Source organism: Camelus dromedarius, chromosome 5, assembly GCF_036321535.1.
Source record: "Camelus dromedarius isolate mCamDro1 chromosome 5, mCamDro1.pat, whole genome shotgun sequence".
Classification (NCBI taxonomy): domain Eukaryota; kingdom Metazoa; phylum Chordata; class Mammalia; order Artiodactyla; family Camelidae; genus Camelus; species Camelus dromedarius.
The window spans coordinates 8,047,066-8,068,956 of record NC_087440.1 but is presented as its reverse complement, the minus strand read 5'-3'; the positions used below and the strand labels follow the sequence as shown (position 1 = coordinate 8,068,956).

The 21,891-nt window shown below is 35.7% G+C and overlaps 1 protein-coding gene across 6 annotated transcripts; it reads right to left on the bottom strand.

The window, feature by feature from the left end:
- Nucleotides 1-413: 413 nt before the first annotated feature.
- On the bottom strand, nt 414-21,489 carry BNIP2 (BCL2 interacting protein 2). 6 transcript variants are annotated; one of them, XM_031452970.2, is made up of 11 exons: nt 21,350-21,483; nt 17,211-17,317; nt 16,115-16,182; nt 15,465-15,641; nt 13,638-13,814; nt 10,725-10,827; nt 9,867-9,998; nt 8,679-8,765; nt 8,462-8,560; nt 7,705-7,740; nt 414-5,006 (listed from the first exon to the last, which is right to left on the bottom strand). In XM_031452970.2, the coding sequence occupies exons 2-11, from the start codon at nt 17,258-17,260 to the stop codon at nt 4,955-4,957; spliced, it is 981 nt and encodes a 326-aa protein (XP_031308830.1). In that variant the 5' UTR covers nt 17,261-17,317; nt 21,350-21,483; the 3' UTR covers nt 414-4,954. The 6 variants fall into 6 exon arrangements, with proteins under 6 accessions (XP_031308830.1, XP_064341621.1, XP_064341622.1 ...); XM_064485551.1 differs by lacking the exon at nt 21,350-21,483 and adding an exon at nt 17,735-17,898; XM_064485552.1 differs by lacking the exon at nt 16,115-16,182 and having other exon boundaries at nt 21,350-21,489.
- Nucleotides 21,490-21,891: the final 402 nt, after the last annotated feature.

The window sequence follows — 21,891 nt, the reverse complement described above, 5'->3', positions numbered from 1 at the left end:
GTGGATCAAAGTCGGCAGCAATCTGCACAGCTGTTTGTGTTTAAGCAGAACAGTGATTAAGGAGTAAATGCAAACAAATGCTACCAACTGGAACCTCTGAGCAGGTCTACAAAGTAAACAGGTTATTATTTATACAAAGTTTTCAGCCACTTATTCATTTCATTGTTGGATTCCCCATTAACTAAAATAATACTAAACTATGAAATAATTTGGTTATAATTAAGGTAAAATTTAAAATTAAAGCAGGATGAACTCTTCGCCCTCCTGAATAGGAAGCAGCACCAAAACTACAGAAAGAGAAACAAGAGTAAAAGTATAAAATTATTTGAAAAGCTTACAAGATAATTCAGTGTAAAAATTCAGCAGTAAGTAAAGTGGAAGACTGAAAAATGTGATAAAATGAGTCAAAAACAAACTTTCCAATTAATTTATTTAAAGTCATTAATGTTGCAACAATATGATGTGCAACAGATCAGGACACAAGTTATCATATTCCTTAACATATTCCTTAAAAGAAAAATAAAATAGTACATCTTCTTGATATATCAAGACCCAAGTATTTCTTACAGGGACCACATCAACATCTTGCACACAGTCATTAGACCTGAATTTCTCGCACTTAGAATGAGAGCTCTAGGCTAGGCAGCATCATTTGAATAGTAGTAAAATGATTGCAGTACATTGTGTCTAAATGACAGCATGTGAACTTCCACTAAGAAAAAGGCTAGAATCTTTGAGATATATATCAAAGTGCGTTAGTGTCTAACAAACTCTGAATTTGCAGTGTTCCATGTGAACGATGCCCCAAGGGCTGTACACTCAATATTCCTGAACACTATTTACTAGCTAGGTTTAGGTAAATAAACTGTTTAATGGGCATAACTTTAGAAAGTTTATATACAAAAAGTGCAGTGGAGTAGCTAACTAATAGTTTTTAAGTTCTTCCTTAGGTACACTGAATGTTAAAACAAAAATTTCAAAATGCTAATGCTTTAAACTCTTGTAGAATGTCTTACAAGACAGAATCAGCCAGCCATTTGATGTAAACAGCTTACTATATATAACTCTTCAGTAATATAAAAGCATTAAACCCTTGATTTTCTTACGGAGTTTAACTGGTTAGTAAGTACTTTATGTAGACTTTTCATAGCATTTTAAAAGTAGTTCTCAAAACGTAAAAAATTATGTAATCTATCATATACAGTTGCAGTAACAGTTCTATTCAAATTTTAGTGTCACACCTTGCAGTCCAACATATTACCTTATTTTACATTACCAGTTAGAACTTTAAAGGAAAGTTGTTATTACTAGGACGCACCACTGATCTAATTCACTCACAATCCTGGGATGGGAAGAGGGGGGCGAAAGACTCCCCAGTTAACTCTTCTATACTATTAGAACATTGAGCAGATAATCTCCCACTTCCTTTACCAGCTGACCTTCCCAATCAAGTCTACGTCCGTAACTCTTTCTCCCAGCAACTCAAATTATACAATGCCTGTTCCCTGTGACAAGAACAGAATTGATCAAACTTACAAGTACATTAGTTCCTCCATCTATCCCATCATTCTGAGATTTGTGATCCATTTCTCCAATAGCCATAATGCAGGAGAAAAAATAGGCATGAAAACAAAACTGGGGTAGCCACATCTATTTTCAACCTCCTCTTGACCAAGCAATGGTGGCAATTTTCCACATACAACATGGGAAAAAAGGATGAAGCTGTCATCTTATATATAACCATAGCAGTGTCATCAGGAAACTGGTCTGATGTGTCCTGATGCTAATTTAACTATCATTTGCAATCTAAAAAGCCACTTCTGCATTAATTAGAACACTTTCAAATTCCCTGAGCACACATACAGAAAAGCAGCCAAGGAGTAATGCTATGTAGTCATTTACCAGAAGTCTATCAAAAAGCAGATTTCTTCTTAAAATTCTTTTTTAAATTCTGGAATTGCAGCTGAAGAAAGTCTAGCTACCTACATACACTTTTCAATCAACAAATTTCACTATCCAGTGTGGTTATTAAATAGTGGTGTCCATTTTGGAAAACTACATTAATGTTTACCAACCATGAAATACGAAATGTAACCTAGCCCTGAACTTCAATCTGAGCGTTGTAATTGCTGACTTTCCCTATTTAAACTTACTTTGCTATGAAGAGACAAAGAAAGCAGGGGAAGGTATGAATTCTTGTTACAGGTACTACCAGCCTTTTCCCTTCCACTCCAGTCTCCCTATTCACATATTCTGTGCGTAGCCTGCAGGTTTTCCTGCTTGATACAAGAAACAGTACCAATGTTTGCCATATATAGTACTTCCGTTAACAAGGACACATTCAGTGGCCTTCTTAGATTACAGTTCCCTTTATAGTTTTCTTTCTCTTACCTCCTTATTTTGTTATCTTCCTTTTCAGCTTCTCCGCTAGGCCCTACTTAGAATCATATTTCTTTACATACCCCCCATCCCCAGGTAAGACTATTCAGCTTCAACTGTAGGATCAATATACTGTCTTCTTAGTGCTAATAAAGAATATGGCCGAGCACAACACAAATTCCTTTACGAGAAACTTCTGGCTAAAAAGAGGCACTCAAAGCCCAAGCACAACAAAAAAAACAGTGGCAAGAGCATCAAATTAAACAAGTTAGATCCATGATTCCAGCAGAAAGATAAAATCACACAATTATATGTACTTTTACCTCAATCAAAAATGGAAAATTAAAATTAAATGATACGGGGAAAATGTCTCACAGCCACAAATTACAAGTAACAATAAATGCTTTTCCTCTAACCTCCTTGTTATGATCTTAAGTCTCACAGTTAAGAGAAATTACAGGGCACGTCCCTATAGCAGATTCCATTAAGGTGTCGGTTAGAGTAGGAATCCTTTTAAATCTAGTGATTCCCAGCACATCCCTTTGTTTATATCCCAAGTGTTATCACTGTTCTCTCTGAATTTTACTGTTCTAATAGAATACAGGGTACTTCTACTTAAAAAAAAAACAACACATAGAAAATACACTTTTGCAGTAAGTTGTATCAATAGGCAGGAACAATGCTTGCAAAAGGCAATCGACAGTGTAAAGTGTTGAAAGTGAAGAACTGGGCACATAAGGTGGCGCACAGCCACCTACTTTAAAAGCTCAGCCCAGTTTGAATGAGATAGAAATTTATAGATGACAGACGACTTAATGTGCTCTACAAATAAAGACCCTAATCACACTTCAATTCAGTACGCACCCTTATTCGTAATCCTCGTATGGTAAGCGTTCAGAAGGAATGTCTAAGCTGTTATTGGTGGTTTGCTTTTTGAACACAAAGTATTTCTAAGATTGGAGCACGGAATAATGGTTTTGGCTTTATTCATTATAGTGACATTAGTTTGGGACCTGCCTACAGCTGCTGGATCCAAGTTAAGTCAGGAGGCTGCTGAGGAAAATCTCATCCTGGGAACCCTCCAGCATCTCCCACAAGTGGGCTTGGAGTTAGCCTGTCAAGTTTACGCCTGAGAAGGATAAAAAAGACAATTCTATTTTGTGGTAGAAACTTTTTTACTAAAAACAGCAATGATAAAGCTACATGTGTGTTCAGTCTAGGATATAAGCTTAGCTATCAATTTTGCTATTCTTTTGTAAATTACCTCATAGGAGGGGCTGGAACGTGGTACGACCCTTAAGTTATGAAGGTACTAAGTTTACCAAATGTATATGAGCCCCACAAGTACATGACACAGTATTAGACCAATCTGGTTTTAGGGTAATTTTGTGAGTAATTAAGTTCTGTTTGGGGGCATAAGTACAATTTACTGCAACGTAGAGTCAAGGTACTTACCAAATTAAAGAATTTTACATGCTTACACCAAATGCTATCCAAGACAGCATAATATAATGATGCTCTAAGACTTACAAAATAACTTAATTTACAGTACTGTCAACAAGATCCAACAGAAAATGTGGAAACATACCATATCTGCCTAAGTCAAACACCCGATAGGAAGTATTTTGGTCAAGAGCCCACACTGAGATCAGTTAATAAAGCAGCCCCTGTTTTCTAAAGAAAAGTAGTGACAGTTCCTCTGAACAGTACACTGCACTCACACAAATTCAGGAGAGTGATACCCTGGACACACAAGCTTACTTCACATTAAGTGAACAAACCTAAAATTTTTATCAAGTTCTGACTTTTGGCCAGAAGACAAAATGTCTGACATATACATATATACAAACCCCAATTCTTAACCTCTTACATTCTCTAATTCTAAAAATGGCTTTTTCACTTGTCTGAAAGTTTAAAAATGAAAAAGTGTGCAACACACTTGTATTTGTGTGTCTGAATTGAGACACAATAAACATTAAGTGAGAAAAAAGCTCAGAATGGTACTAATCTACTTAGATTATGTACATGACCTTTGGGTGTTCATGAAAACCAGTTTAACTGTCCCATCTTATGAGCAACTTTATTTTCTAAGTGACCCAGGAAATGTATTTAACCATTTACAAAAACAAAAATTCTAACATGCACTTTACAAAATCATGGTCTTATTTACCTGCATATTCTTCCACAAGAGAGTTACACATTAAAAAATATTGCTCAAAAACATAAAAATATATATTATCTCTTTCCTTTTCCATTTAGACATATAAATATTTTACTGAAGAAGATGCATCATTTAATAAACAAATGCAAAACCTGCTTTATATAAAGTGTGGTTCTCTGCTATTTAGCAATATAAAATATAAAATGATTATAATTATAGTAAAGAGCTAAATTCAAGAGATTTGCAAACCAGTACAGCAGTGAACAGTCCCTTATACAAAAGTCCATTTAAGAAAAAGTCAAGTCAATTTTGTAACAGGTTACATAAAAATCAGGACCAGTAAATGCATTATAAATGCAAAGAAGAGCACGGCTTCATCAGCACGTTCTTCAGTCTGTTTGGACCATGCCAATCTTACTGCTCACTTTTTGGTTCATCTTGTTTTCCATTAAGCTCTTGATCAACTCTGTTTAATGAAAAACAATACAGATACTAAGACATCAGCAAATGAACAATTCTCTTTCTAAAAATAAATGACTGATTTTAGCATAGATTATTATTCTGTTAAAAACAAAGCTTTGCAAAGAAGCGGACATAGTAAAAGGTTACCAAACATTTCCCCAACCAGGAAAGGTAATTTTTAAAGGCAAGAGGATCCTGGCAAGAAATGTGACTGTGTCTTTAAAAATTATAAGATACTTTACATACAAATCCACATAAACCACATTAAAAATTCAAATTACAGGCTTTGGGAGCATAGTTCAGTGGTAGAGGGTGTGCTTCGCGTGCTTGAGGTCCTGGGTTCAATCCCCAGTACCTTCATTAAAAAAAAATTCAGATTACAACAGGCATATTAAAATGCTGAACGGTAGCATGGCTGGGGCAAGGATCTAACCGGTAAGAGAGTGGTAGGAAAAGCAATTCCTTCAAAAATGACTTTGTTAACTAGAATATTAAAATGCCACTAATGCCACCAATTGGCCATTTTTTTCAGTGATTAAAAATGCTTATTTATAGATCCATAAGTATTCTCCAGAATGTACTGGCACACTTAAGAATGTGAATGCCTTTCAATTATTGTGATAGTAAGGAGCCACAGAGTGGAATAATCAGAAACATCTAGACGTACATGAAAAATCTGACTGGACCAGAAGTGGGTTGCACAGAAAGCACATCAAAATTTAGGCAAGTAAGGATTAGAAAAATTAGGTAATTACCACACAAATATTATAGACAACCCTTCACAGGTAATGTACAACAATCTACTGCTACTATATTTGTATATTTATACTATATTTGTAGTAGTCTGAATTACTAACGAAGGGAAGTTTAAAACAATTTATCATGATATATGAAGATACTTTCCACACTTGTTTCCATTACTGTATCACTTGAACTTCAGTGAATCAGACCTAAAAGCCCTGGCCTGTGGTAAAGCCAGATTAACCTCTAAAAATGCTTTTATACTGTTATCAAAAATTTGAAAGGTATATATTCTTACTAAGGCATGCAATACACATCAACCCCTTCAACATCTGAAATATTGGTATGAACTAATTTCACAATCACCTTATTTCTAAAATCTGTCCAAATATGAACAATGAACACCTGCCTGGCCTCTCTTGCACTGAGTTGTTTGAAACATCTAAAACATTTTAAACTGCTATACTTCAGCATTCAGTTTTGAATCCTCCTTACCAGTACTCATTATACAGATTTCACTTTAAGTAAGCTCTCTGACACATAGCTTCTGCTATTTAGTTTTAAAAACACACCCCTCTATTTTTAAACTTGAATGTTATCATTTTAAATCTGACAAGGATTTATTAGTTTTTAAAGCTAACTAAACTTTGTACAAAAACTTAAGAAGTGCTTGAAAGATACATGTAATGATTGAATTAAGGTTAAATGAAACAAAAGGAAAAAAGGAAAAAAAGTCGTGGTAGGTTACACATACAATTAAATAAAAGGCAAAATTCCACTTTTTCTCTAATGCCTTCTGTCAGGCAAATGAATACTAAAACTTTTGTAGAAAGACATGATACAGCAGATGTAATCAACAAAGGCAACTCATTTTGAAATCCATGAAGCAGCTGGCTTCAAAATACTCTACAATTACAGACTACATTTTAAATTTCAGCCAGTTGTCTGGCAAATGCCCACCAATGCCTTGAGAGGAAAGAGAAATCAGCAAAAAGTAACTTAACTGTCCATGTGCCTATGTTAAAATGTTTACCCATAAAGTGTCATATAGAAACGTGAAGCTGTGATTCTATCACAAGGTGAACTGAGTTCCTGCCCATATACAGAGCCAAAGTATGTTCAAAGAATGTTCCAGTTTCTTAGAATTGGTTCCTTAGAATGGTCAAAATGAAAACTACATATAAATTTCTCACCTTAACTCAATAAAGACTGTGTGACTCTGTTTTGCTAATCTGTCAACATTTAAAAAACCCATCAGCAAGTCAGATCCAAATCCTACAGTTTTCTAAATTACATTATAGAACAGTAACTATTTCATACCCTTTCCTTTCATCTTCTATGCCAAGATATTAATAGATGAGAGATTGTTATGCTCAAAGCAGAAGTATTCAGAAGTATATTTAAGATGGAAAGCAGAATGTTTAACTATTAAACGGTACATTGAACTTTTAGGTATTTTATCACATGTAGAATTTGACTGGTTAGCAGGCCATTTAAGCATACAAGGAGATGAATGTTGGTTAGCCAAAGAATATGTGCATTGCAAATATAATCATCAACCCCTGGGGGGGGGGGGACTGACTCATTAAAAATGCATATTTCAAAAACACAAGTCAGATTTACAGCATATGGTGAAACCAGTAAGGTCTTATAAGGAATTGGTTTTGCAAATAGTGTTCTTAGGAATTTCTCTAGTTTCACCATCAGTATTTAAACCAAAAGGAGAAGGAGATGTGAGCTTTATTTCCTACTGGCACTATGTATGGTGTTCAAATAGAGTGAATCCAAGCTATACTCAGCACCTGGAACTTTGGATTCATACTGTATTTGGATTCTGGGGTCTATTATATTTGCAAGTGCTATTATCTTTGTCTACCAGCTAACCAACCAATAAGGAAGAGTTAGTCTATGCAATGCAAATGGACTAGTCTAGATGCAACCCAGTCAAGGTGTGCATATACCTTTTCTGTTTCTTTTTTAACTTTTCTTCTTCATACCTTGGTAGGGAAGAGTTATTTCAGTAAATATACATGTTATGAAGATGAACAAAAACTTGAAAAAAGGCACTAAAAATAAACTCATAAGTTTGTAAGCAAAATGAAAAATATTTAATATACTATACAGGAAGTCAAAACTGACTTAAGAAATGTGGCTTTGACATATTCAACAGGCTAAAATCTCAGATTAACAGAACAAACCAACATTTTTCTATATTAAAGCACTGTGATACTGAAGTATTTGTGTTAACAGCCTTCCACCAAGTCCTTTTAAAGGTGAGATGGAAATAAATGAAAATTCCAGCCACTGAAAATATTAAGGTCAGGCTGATATGAATATTTCATTTCCCTAGCAAAATCATTATTTGATGCCATGAGGAGCTTATGCAGATCTGGAGAGCAGGATGTTCAAGTTTGGAGAATGTTCTTCAGTACTGACCAATTAGGAAATCATCTCTTAGACTACAACTAGTCTTTAAAAATATAAATGAATCACAACCAGAAACAATTCCTCCTACTTTAACTGACTGCCTGAAGAACACGGTGACCTATGGGAAAGAGGTTGCAAAGTGTCTCCCTTCCCTTTTCTTTGGTACAAAAATGAGCAGTTACAAAATATGTATACTATATGAAGTGAGAAAGAATGAGTATCAAAAAATTTGCCTCTTGCACATCAAAATATAAAGATCCAATACAAGCAAAGAAATAAAACAAAACATACTGTTTTATGCATTCTGGTATGCCAACATATTCCATGGGGACAAGTTCCGCTAGTTCTGCCAAATTAAAGACGTATCTAATTTTTTGGCTGAATTTTGAGCTATGGGAGAAAATAAAAATAATTATCTTAGTATTTCTGACCAACAGAACTAACATGAAATTCATACAAGGAGTTCATGTTCTTATTTTTTTAAAGAAAATGGTTCTCAGAAGATTACCTAATAAATGGTCTTGTGACAGCCAGAAGTGTTCTGATAAACCAAGAGGGATGTACAATGATTAGAGATTTTAGGTTTTTCCGTAACCTGGAGTTTAAAAAAAGAGAAAGTTTAAAAGCTCTACAAATTCTAATGCCAGAGGAAGAGCAAACAAATCAATAAGTATGTGCAAGTCTATACAAAAAAAAAATCAACTGAAAAACTCTCATCCAAGACTTGTGATTTAGATATGACATTCCTAAAGACAAGCAAATGCACTCTTGAATTCCAATGGTCCTACCTACTGGTATGAATCTGACTAAATTTATGTCCACGGTGTAGCCTATTATTAAATATCTCCTAGAATACATTCACTTGTCTTCAGGACTGTCAATCAGGGTAGAGGCCAACACTGAATATAAAAGTCAGTTGTTTTCATTTTTCAGAGGGGCAACTGTTACTAATTTCTTCAACACCATGAAGGCACTGGGCTGGCAGAAGGGTGGGAGCGGAGACCATAAGAACAGGTAACATGGTTCAGATCTAATGTATTCTTACAGAGTCTAAAATTTTTATTGAAAGTTAAAAGCATTATCCTAGACAACTTAAAATGTTAAAAATAAAAACCGCTGTTTTAGCAGTATATTTCACACTTAAATAAAGGCATCAGTAAGGATTTTTTTTTTTTGTCCGAATCACAAGAACTAGCCAACGTCATGTGCAGGCATGAAGAGAAACCTATTAATGGGTTGGAGTTGATTAAACCAGTCTGAATTAGCTATGGTCAAATCAAACCAAACGGAAGATCAAAATTCCTTCCATTAGCATGGATGACTAACTCCCAGGAGAATACAATTCCAGAGCTCATTCCAAAGATAGATTATAGCTCAGCAAGCATCTTAAGAAACATATTATACTAAGCACTATAAATTAGGCAAGATCCAGAATATAACAAGAACAGGGAATGTGCTAAATTCTCCATCCTTCCCCAAAACGTAAAGTATAGGAAAGTGTTTGATGTGGTATAAATAAGGAGAAATAAAGAATGATTTTTATAAGTTTGAAGACAGAAACTTGTCATGAAATTAATAAACTTAATTTATGAAGTAGATACATGGTGGCTTTAAGTGGCAACAGAAAATAAAATTTAATCTAATAAGGCCATTATAAAAATTATTCAGACTAGCTTTTAACTTGTATTTACAATACCGTCTATCAATCTGTTGATAGCATTTCCTGAGCCATCCCAAACTGGGCATTTTTCTTCGAGTTGTTGCACCATTTAAATAAACTATCATGTAGTTTTCTGCTACTAACAGCTCCAAAGTGCCAATAACATACCTGTAAAAACAAATTAGGTTTAAGTTTTAAATGTCATTTTGCAGAACCAAACCAGGTTTTCCAAATTACATAATTCTTTTCCCTCCCCTTCAGTGAGAGCAAAAACAATTAAAAATTTAAAACTGCTTTAGTTGGTATTATGATTATTTAAAGAAAAGAAGAGTTCATTTAGAAACCTTTATTGAAATGTTTATAGATGATATGGTATCTGGGATTTACTTCAAAATTTTACCTTGGGGGTGTATAAATTGTGGGAATAAAGTACAAATTGATATTTGTGGAAATGGGTAATTGTTACACAAATATTTAATGTATTTCTATCTTTGTATATGTTTAAAATTTTTCCCAACAGTTTTTTTTTTTTTTTTTTAAACTGCACTAAGTTGAGAAATAGAATGACTCTGGAAATAAAGCTGAATCAGCTTAGCTACATTTGGCTTCTTGGGGGTAAATGTAATTTAGCCAGCTGATTTTGAGATCAGTTACTTCTTTACACTTACTGTGTCCTCCAACGTAAAATAGTAAGTTAGAACAGATAATCTGAAATATCCCTTCCAGTTTTCCTTTTTTGAGGGGGACAATGGATAGTTTCACAATGCCAAAAAATTGATTTAAGGAACCAGAACTGGGATATTGATAATTCTTACCCAGTTAAAGTTCACCTCCATAAACGGGAGATGTACTTAACTCAATTCTGTCCAAACACTTTTGTGATGATCTACTTACTTAAAGAGATTGTCCATCAGGTATCTATAGTTAGGTTGACCACTTTCGGGCATAAAACAGACAGCAAACACAACGATGGCGTTTAATCCATCCCCATAATATCCTGAAAAACGACCCAAAGACAAAATCATCAGCATGGTTCTACTCTGAAGATTGTTCAGAAGATATCGATTATGGTTGATATAGTCTACACGTTTCTGAATCAAAAATATATTTTCTGTTCTGACCGTATAGTCTTGTAGAGATCTTTATATCTCCTCTTCTCAAAAAGAGAATAAAATCTGAAGGGGAAGGGTGAGCATAAAAACCTGAAACTCACTTAAATTAGTATACTCAGAAAGCTAGTCTTATTTTAGCACGTAGATAGTGATATAATCTAAGCAGACACAATACAGCAACATCCTCAACAAAATCTTCTTATGCAACCTATACTTAAAGTGGTTGCTTTTTAAAAAAGTTTTAAATATGAAAACGAATATATGTATGGATATGCCTGACTGGGACATTCTGCTGTACACCAGAAATTGACACACTGTAACTGACAGTACTAAAAAAAAAAAAAGGTAAATAGTTTTACATTCAATGATGTCTAACATTTTGCAGATGTTAGGGTATTACAACTAAGAAAAGATTATACCTCTGATATAAGTCTAAGTGGAAGAAAAACAGTGCTGAAATGTGTTTTAATTATAATCTTTAAAATGTTTGTTTTAATTTAATTATAATACAGATATTAAGCTGTAATCAGTGACAGATATTTCTGCTTTGACTTTTATTTCCATTATTTACATACATGCACTGAAAAGGTTAGATCATTTCAAGTACATCAGAATCTTCACTATCTTTCTTAATCCCTTTGTCACAAAACACATTATGGTAATTCAATAGGATAAAAAGGCCCTAATAACTTTCCCCCAAGAAAAATATAGCACTATTTCTAAAAGACATTAGGTTTAAATGATGAGGCAGGTCTCACAACTTGCTTCCAATGAGCTGGCTGGATTAATGAGTGTCTGTGGACCTTCTGATCCATATTATCCTGTTTTTCTTCATCTGAATAAGATTAAATTAGGCAGAATAATGTAACTGCAAATATTCAAGTGATTTGCTTTCAGATAAATGAAGACTACAGAAATAAGCAGAAGAATGCACTGGGTAAAGAGTAAATTAAGCGGAAATGACTCTACCTGAAATAGCTAACCCGCTGCACCTACGTGGCCTCCTGTCCTGCATTAGGATTTCAGGTAATATGACATGCTCTACAGAGTAAGTTGCATTCTGACTACTGCTAGCATCCTGGCACTGTTTACAAAGTGCTGGGGTAAACCATATACAGCACAGCCAGACTGACAGAAGTTACAACTGCACTTTGTAGCTTTTCCTATTTCACTTGCAAAATTGTAAAGGAACAAAGCCTTAATTTTGTATATCCCTCAAATATGTAAAGTAGGTGTTTCATAAAAGTGCGGAATGAACAAATTCTCTACTTTGTGGTAAAGTTAAATGATTTGCTCTGGATTTTAGGGTAAAGAGTAGTATTTTAGAAGGCCAGGTTTTATTTATATCCACAAAAGATTTGTACAAGAATGTTCATGGCAGTTGTAATCATAACACTTCAAACTGGAAACAACTCACATGTCCATTAAAAAAAAGGATGGATAAGCATACTAGCTTATCCACACGATGTAGTGCCACTCCGCAGTAACAAAGAGTGAACTACAGATACACGTTACAACACAGATGAATTTCAAAATGATCATGCTGAGCGAAAGAAGCAGACAAAAGAGTATATACTAAATGATTACACTTACATTAAATTCTGTAACAGGCAAAACTAATCATGGTGTAGGTATCAGCATAGTGGTTAATGGAGAGACGGTACTCTTTGAGAAGGAGTAATAGAAAATTTTCTGGGGCAATGAAAATGTTCTGTCTAGGGGGTGTAGATTATATGGGTATATGGTTATATGGGCATCTGTCAAAACTCAGTGAACTGTATATGTATACACTTAAGACTAGAGCATTTCCAAGTGAAATAAGTTGGAAAGAAGAAAGACAAATACTGTATGTCATGTGTACCTAAAATCTGAAAAACTGAACTCACAGAAACAGAGAATAGAATGGTGGTTACTAGGGACTGGGGGATGAGGGGACAGAGGAGATGTTGGTCAAAGTACAAACTTCCAGTTAGAAGATGGGTAAATCCTGGGGACTAATGTACAATATGGTGACTGTAGTTAACAATATTGGGAGTATACAGCTCAGTGGTAGAGTGTGTATTCAGCATGAGGTCCTGGGTTCAATCCTTAGTGCCTCCATTAAGTAAATAAATGAACCTAATTACCACCTCCCCCCAAAAAAGCAGCAAAACAAACCATTGTATTATGTACTTGAAAGCTGCCAAAAGAGTAGATCTTAAATGTTCCCAACACAAAAAAGAAATAGTAATTATGTGATGTGATGCAGGTGTTAGCTAATGCTACGGTGGTAACCACTTGCAATATATAATGTTATCAGATGAATGTGTTTTACCCCTTAAACGTAACGTTTTATGTCAGTTTTATCTTAATGAAGCTGGGGGGGGGCGGAATTTGCAAATACTCAAAAAAAAAGAGGATTAGAGTGTTTCACTGTATATAAATTATAAATGGATTAAAAGGAGAGAAAGTCAAGTTCCAGTTTGGGGTACCTACAGATAGAGGACAGGGCTGGGAGGGTGGCAGCTCTCACTGCACACCTGTTGAACTTTAAATGTTGGTTTTATCCTTTTACTTCAAACCTGTTACATCTCTAAAATGACATGATAAATGTTTATTATGCTTTCAAAATTACACTGTCTCAAGGGTGAGACCCTAAGCATTCAGATCCCTGATACTGTATTACAAAATCTGAACTATCTTCCATAACTCTTACCTCCATGGCTGATAACTTTTTTATAGGGCTCAATTGCTTTCATATCAACCCTGTGGTCCTGTTCTCCAATTCTGAACATACGCCATCGTCGTCCGTCTTCTTTTTCTTCTGCTGTTGAATATTCAGTAATTGAGCCTTTCCTAATAACTTCAGTAGTCTTAGGTTTGGGAAGATCATCTGTCAAAATAAAAGGTTTTTGAATCACAGATTATTATTGTACAATAAAAATCAGATTACATGTTAACCACTTTACTATCTAATTAGATTGCTCAGAGAATGTTTCATTATACCTTCTGTGGAATTTTAAGTATTTCTAATATAACAGAGGAAAAGGCTTGCTCTTGATAAGGCCAATTATATTTCTGGAAATCATAGTTCTTTAACTTTTTTTTGTATTGCCTAATTCAGTAAGGACTTAAAGTGCAATGTCCATCCACAAATTCAGAAAAGATAATTCATAGAGCCATGAAAATCATAGTTGGCCTCACAATGCCTTTCCAGATTCTACTTATAACACTGTCCTTGACAGGTACCATTATGGATTACGGAAAGCAACTATTCAGGGGCCAAATATTTTTTGTTGTTGAGCACAAAAATTATTCCCCGAACATTTTAATACAAGATAGAAAGTGGTTAACTGGTCAATAATTATTTCTCATTTGATCAGTTTTATCAGGTAGAAAATTATCGATAATATTCTGAAGTGTACATGCAAAAGGCTATTTTAAGTGGACATCAGCCAAAGCATAAGCACCATTGATTAGGTATAATTTACATTTTAAGATTGCATTTTAGGTGATTTTTAATCAAGTAATGATTTTCAAAATTTTAGTATCATAGTCCTTACCAAAAGATGGGGGAAGGGAAACCTACTGTATGTTAGTTGTTTGTTTCCAAGACAAAGCTGTTAACGGAAAATATCCTTCCAGGAAATGACTACAGCAGCATTAAAGAGAGAAGAGACAAAACACATAGGCAGAAAACTATTTCAGTATCTTTATAAAATATTGCTTATTACTGGACCACTTATTGAACCAGTAAAATAGGGAAGAAAAAGTGAACAAAAGATATATAGCACGTTAAGGATCTTGTTCTTTACTGCAGATAACATACCTAGTGCTAAACACTGCTTTGAAGTAAAAGTCATTTTAAAAATGAAATATTATATATATATATAAAATATTATGACTATTTAAAGACACTATATACAGTAATTACCTAATTCAAGAAAGCATGTAAAGCAAAACACATGCCAATTCCTTTCAATTCCAAATTAACTAATAAGGAATATAAGGGAAGGGGCTAGGAGAATACATCAATTCAAGTTGGTTTACAAAGTGCTGCACTATCAGGCAAACCTATTTAAAAAAACTTCCTAAAAAAAATGCCTTCAGAAGTCCCTCTGCAAATCCTCAACTACTTCTAGCAATTCCTCAAAGAATATGTCTCTTCAAAGCTTTTTTCTTAGTTGACTGCCTGAATAAAAGAACATGTCATAATTACCAAGCATTTGAGAGCAACATTAAGAAAAAAACATAACTTTATAGCACTGGGCAATTAAAGTAAAGCCACTACTATGAAGAGTTTTGACCATGAGGATATTCAGTGCTAGCAGAATTTCATATCTTAGTATCAAATATATGAACTTTAAAAAGAATAACATCATATTTCAACAGAATCCCTTAATCATTGATTCTAGTTGGCTTTATGATCATATTTTAAGGTTTTCTAATTATCCTAATATGAAAATGCCACTGCAGAAACATGTAGATATATGAGCACAAACATTCATTAATAAAGGTCAGGTAAAAACAGTGAGACATTTACCTTCCCACTCAAATTCATTACTGTCCTCGGATGGTGTATCTAAGCCATCTAAGTCAATCTCCCCGCTTTCATCCAAGTCATCTGACAACACAGAGCCATCACTAGGATCCAGAGTCAGGCTAATGTCTGGAGCCATTAGTTTTTTTCTTACTTTATTGCCATTAACTTCTACTGAGCCTGGAATGGGTAAACAAAGTGAAAGATACATTTAGAAGAAATGCATAGATGTACAAATTGAGTAAGAGAAAAGATATCTTGAGAAGGTAACATTAATGAAACACAATCCCAAAGCACTAATTTATCAACTTTGGATTCTGATCACTCCTGCTTCTATATCACAGCAAGATGACACATCCCAGCAAGGATCTGCCTTTTTAAATAACAGAGGCAGACCTTACAGTCCCCTCTCACTACTAAAAATGATCTCCTGTCGCCCGTTTGTTGAAATTTCCGAAACTCAAGGGTATGTTTTTGAAAAGTTAAATTTCCAAAGCATTGCAAAAATGCTTTCCTAAACATTTAACTTATCCTTTGGCACCTTATGATGGATCAAAAACTAAGTATATCTTTTTATCTTAAAGAAATGTGTTAAAAAAAAATAGCACACTTAAAGTCTATAATATCACTGAAACTAAGTGTCAGGTTCTTACCAGGCTGACTCTCTGGTCCAGTTACAGCTAATATATCTGCTTCAATACTATCATCTTCCGGTAAAGGTCTAGAAGACACAGATATAATTTTTCACCCAGAAATTAAAAATAAATTTTTTTGAAGTTCAAAGATCTGTTAAAAGAGCTTATAGAAACAATTACGTGGAAAACTGAATTAAGCAATGTTTCTTAAGCTTTAGTAATTTACAAACCACTGTTAAAGAAAATTCAGACTGCCCAAATTAACTTACATATTTATATAAGTAACACATAAAAGATATAAATTCCTTTTGTAACTGCTCTTAAATACAACAAAACAAATATAAAAATCATTAGCCACCTACAAAACACACATATTTCAAATGCATGAATTTAACGTGATGTGTGATCCTATGTATGATGACGAAGCTCAGCTGCCACTCACAATGGGAATATATGACTATAATTTTTGAGCTCAGCACTTCTACACTACTATTATAATGATGTGCTACACAACTGAGTACTCTCCCTATTCCAACTGCTAAGTATTCCAACTGCCAAGCAAACTTCTTGAGCACTGGATGGTCTTCTGACCATCATGTCATGGAAGCATCATTTAAATATAAGCTCTGCCTTTGCTTTTTCTCTCTTCACCCAACTGGTGCCAACAGAGTTGTAAACACAAATGCAAACGTGTCACAGTAGCTGGCCAGATAATCTAGAAAACTTCCTTATTTACTACGTTTTTTTCCTTAAGATAAAGCACGCAATTTAACAGTTCTTACAGACAACTCAAGATTCCCTTTCCCCAGAAACCTGACTCTAACAAATACCACATTAAAGCACTGTTTATAACAGTAAAACATTTGAAACTTGAGCGTCCAAAACAAAAATGAAAAGATTATAGAAGATCACATACATATTTGGTTAGAAAGTGGGATACAAGAGAATGAGTCTAACTATTAGACAAAAGAACTTTTGTTTACTAGTATTAAATGCACACCTTTCAATACTGAGTTTCCTTAAGAAACCCAATATTCAGTTAATAAGTGACATCTCAATAAAGAAATTGTGAAATTTTGTTTTAAATTTGTTTTCATTTGGAAGCATTGCTCACATTGGAAAATCTTCATCTTGCCATTCTTCCTTAAGTTCTACACCTTCCATCCTCAGCCTGGACTCAATGTCAACTATAGACTCCTGATAATCCAGAGAGCCAATGTCCTGTAAAAAAGAGGAAAAAATTTTAACAGCTTATTTTCCATTTTATCTGCCGAAAAGACACAAAAATCTTATACCTTAGCTCACACCTCCACCCTGGGTCAGGAAATACATTTATTGGGTTGCAACTACCACTTTTTTTTTTTCCAATTAGAAAACAGAGTATATATATTCTAGTAATCACTGTTTGGTAATTAGGGTATCGTGCAATTAAATACTTTCCAGTTGCATATATGCATATGTGTTCAAGTATGTGATTTAACATTTATTAGGAACTATAAATTATGTAAAAGCAACTGGGGAAGGGAACACAAATACTAAAATTAAATAAATACATTCTCTACTCTAGACCTATAATTAAATTTTCTGTCCTCTGGAGAGGTTAATTCTAGAAACTAAATAATAGTAAATAGCATTTACATGTTCACGATTCAGGAGAGCCAAGTGTTGTGCGGTCTTTTATATTTCCTTCTCCACAGTTCCAATGCCATAATTCCCGAGCCACTTAAAGGTTATTCATTAACTGTCCAGTAAATGAATTATGCTACATTTTGATTTGCTTCATATCTATACCAAGCTTTTCTCATACAGTTTAACGTGAGTTTTCGGATGCTGAACTTAATGAATATTTCTATTAATGCAACTACATGTTTTACCTTGGTCCATAAATTTTAGTTTTAGTTTTTCCAAGGAAGGATGGAGGTGTCAGTATCCTAATTTTACACAATGAAGGATCTAGAGTTTGGTATGGTTGATGAAATAAAAAATAGAGGTGTAAGTATATTACTTAAAAAGTCATTAAGATCAACTGGTTAACAGCGCAACAAACACTGTGACAACTCTGGGGGCCAAGAGGTATAAACAAGTATTTAGTTCACTTCCATTAGAGTAAGTCAACAAATGGCTAAAGTTATTTTCTAAAAAAGCAGTAAAACACACAACTCTTCAGAGAGAAAAAGTATTACTAGATTATCACTAGAAGTTTTAATAACAAAGTGGAAGAAAGTGGGATGGGGAAAATCAGGCTTTTCATAGTAAATCTTTCTAAGTTATTTAACTTTTAAAACCATGTATATATAACTTGTGGTGATATTATATGGTTGTCTTATCTACTATGTCATTACAACATTCAAAAGACACACAAAGTTGTACAAAAACCCATTATGTTCCAGAACAACAATGACAAAGTTACATTAGAAATTTTTTGAAGTGTCTGTGTTTTGCTCAATCTCTTAAGCTTATTTTTCTAATTTCCCTATATAAATAGGCTTTCTGTTAAGTTTTACCCCTCAAAAAGAGTCGTGGAAACATTTGCCCCAACCTATCTACACATAGTGTCAATTTCTGTTGGTAAAATCATTCCTTGTTTGGAGGAGAAAATACATATCTCGAGAAATTCGAGAGGACAAACCATGTTTTTTAGCTGCTTTACCACTTGAACGAGTCTATCACGTGAAAATATACACAGCAAGCCAGAGTCCTTCAGCCCGCTCAGCTGATTCATTCAGTTCTTACTTTAACATCATTGAATCTTGTAATGTTAATACATCACAGCACACGGTTATGGATACCTAGTTTGGGAATAATTATTTAAGCTAGTTAAACAGAACCTAGGAGGAGAGACAGATTCACTCTTAACCATTTCAAATTCTAGAGGAAAAAGTACACTAGGCAGATAAAAAGTTTATTGAGAGAGGACTACTCTTGGAAGCACATTGTCATCAGCAGCTGTAGGAACAGGAAACAAACAAGAAAGGAGCAATATAAGCAGAACCACTTTGAAGGAAATCAGAATACTGCTGACTCACAAGTTAACAGAAACACCAAACCCCCCAAAAAGTCAAGCTCATAGAGAAAAGACTGCTGGTTGCCAGTGGTGAGGGGTGGGAGGTAGGTTAAATGTGTGAAGGGGATCAAATGGAACAGGGTTCCAGCTAAAAAAAAGCCCTGGGAATGTACAGCACAGCACAGTGACTATAGCTAATACTACTGTATTAGATATTACAAAGTTGCTAAGAGAGTAAATCTTTAAAGTTCTCATCACAAGAAAAAAAGTGTAACTAAGAATGGTGATGGATATTAACTAGACTTATTGTGGCGATCACTTTGCAGTATAAACAAATATCGAATCTTCATGCTGTACACCTTAAATTAATAAGTTCAATGTCAATTATACCTCAATGTTGTACACCTGAAACAAAATATCATGTCAATTATATACCTCAATTAAATGTGATACTCTATCAGAGATGTTAACACAAAGTTCAAGAAGAATTACAATGGTTTGACATTTCTCAAAATTGTGAAGATAATAAAGCACAGGATAATTATGCCACCTACAAAAGGTACATTTATCATATTATAAGTATGCAGAACATACTGGAGATGCTCTGAGATCTTTAAGATTGTCTAATAACTGATCTCTAACACTTCATTGTAGAGTTACAATTAGATTTAATAAAAAGTTGTAAATTCGGAGTATCACTATCATCATATTATACTAGCACTCTGCTTTAGAGAATATAAGCTTCAAGACATCTTTTGATCCAATGTCAGCCAAGACCAGTTTATCGGATATTCCAAAATATTTACATACACTTCCTTTCTTAGGTGTCTTTCTCCACTGGTGCTCTTTCTAGCAGCATGACTCCAGATGAAATGAACAAAACCACCTTTCCAAAGAGTGCTTCTCACATTTACTAACCACTTGCACATTCATCATCTCATACGTTCCAACCAAAAATTTTGTGTCATATGAAACATCGGTGTTTTTATCCCCATTTTATCTTATACAATAGAGACAAATGACACTGTATCTTGGTTCCCAGATTAGACCAAGACTGTTTCTAATACAGCACACTGTCTCCAGTTCACTGGCAACTTTATAAAGAATAAGCCGGTAATGCCAGATTTACACATAGTTTCTAAAGTCCTGTAAGACTACAATAGCACTGACTTATGCTCATCTAGTTCAACCTCCAGGTTTGCAGCAGTGGACCTATCATACTTCCTGTCTAAACCCAACAATATTAGGCTGCAATAGAGGAGACTGTGAAAAGAATACAGTTTAGAGAAAACGTTAAATGATCGGAACTAAGGAAAAGCTGTGCAAGATCAAGATAATATGTTGTAGGGTAACTAGATACGATAACTTCAGTTACAATTCTGAGGAAACATCCATTTACAAATTGCAGAAATTCTTATATAATTTTAGAGATAAAATGCGGTTAATTTGAAAATCAAGCATTAGGAGAAATAAAGGTCCTAATGAAAAAGAGGACGAAAAGAGCAACACCAAAATGCAACCACACACTTCATTCCACTAACGATATGGAAGACACTATGACTACCTGGATGAACATGGCAAACGCCGTGCCCTCAAAGAACTCCCAGAACAGGAAGACGAGGGGAAGTTCAAAGCAACATAATAGACTCATATAAATTTCTGAGTTGATCTAGTATACCTCCAGTGACACTAGATACACCCCAGGAAACCCAAATCACTTTTGCCAGGTATTTAAGTACAAGGTAGTGTCTGAATCCACGCAGAATTCGGCTTTGGGCATTGGAAAGTCCATTAAAGCGTGATTACAAACGCCGCTTCCGTGTCTGTTCCCCAAGGGTGCGGAGCACATTAGACGTCCAAGTTTCTTTGTTCTGCACAAGGACCGACGCTGGTGACAAAAAAGGGATCAACTTGACACAGTCACCGTATCCAGACGGGGGAGTGTGAAGGGGGCTGAGAAGGCAGGTTCCCTGCGGCGCAAAACCGTCACAAACGGAAAAGGGGTGGGACGAAGGTAGGGGAAGCAAGGATGGCAAAAGCAAGCAGAAGCCCAGGCAAGGGCGGGGGCCTCAGCTGGGCGGGGATCCAGAAAGCGCCTCGAGGCAGTTCCTATGGCGCTCGCCACAACGGACAACGCCCTGGGCTTCCTTCCTCGGACGGTCCCGGGTAAGGGCCCCTCAGACGTCCGCCCCCCCAGGCCTGTTCCCAGCTCACACCCGCCGTGCTCAGCCTTCCCCAGTCGCACTTACCCCGGAGGAAGCCTTGGCCTCCTCGTCTTCTTCGCCCCTCCAGCCCGGCGACGTTGGGCTGACGGCCAGGTCGCAGAAGGTAGTGCCGAGCGGAGCCCGCTCCCCTCCGACAGCTGTGAGACCCGGGCTAGTCCCCCGGCCACAGCGGCAGCAGCAACGGCAGCGGCAGCGACGGCAGCGGCAGCGGCTGACCCGGATGCAGAGAACGGACCCGGCGGAAGTGGCAACATCCCGACCTCCTCCAGACCCGGCAGCCAGCGGAAGCGGAGGCGTGGCGTCACCTAGTAGCCCTCCTCCTCCCGCACCCTCAGTCCTGTGGGGGGGGGGGGACTAACGCATGCGCAGGCGCCCCTGCCCGCGCCCTGGGGCTGCTCAGCGGGTGCGGGGTGGGGTGGCGCCTTCCTGGTTGGGAGGCTACTGGCATTTCCTCTCTGCGCTGGACCGCTGCCCTGGAATCTCAAAGAACTATTTCATATTCTTTGTGTTGCCTTTCTTGGTAATTAAGATATGGATGCAAATGGAGGGGGGGATGACAATATCCT

What these genes read in the sequence shown, in the direction of transcription:
- BNIP2 (XM_031452970.2), bottom strand. Translation starts at nt 17,260, where the DNA reads ATGGAAGGTGTAGAACTTAAGGAAGAATGGCAAGATGAAGATTTTCCA. An exon ending in TATCAACAGATTGATAGACG is followed by an intron (nt 8,766 to 9,866) that starts GTATTGTAAATA and finishes TTTAAACTCCAG; the next exon opens with GTTACGGAAAAACCTAAAAT. An exon ending in ATACCAGAATGCATAAAACA is followed by an intron (nt 7,741 to 8,461) that starts GTATGTTTTGTT and finishes TTCCCTACCAAG; the next exon opens with GTATGAAGAAGAAAAGTTAA.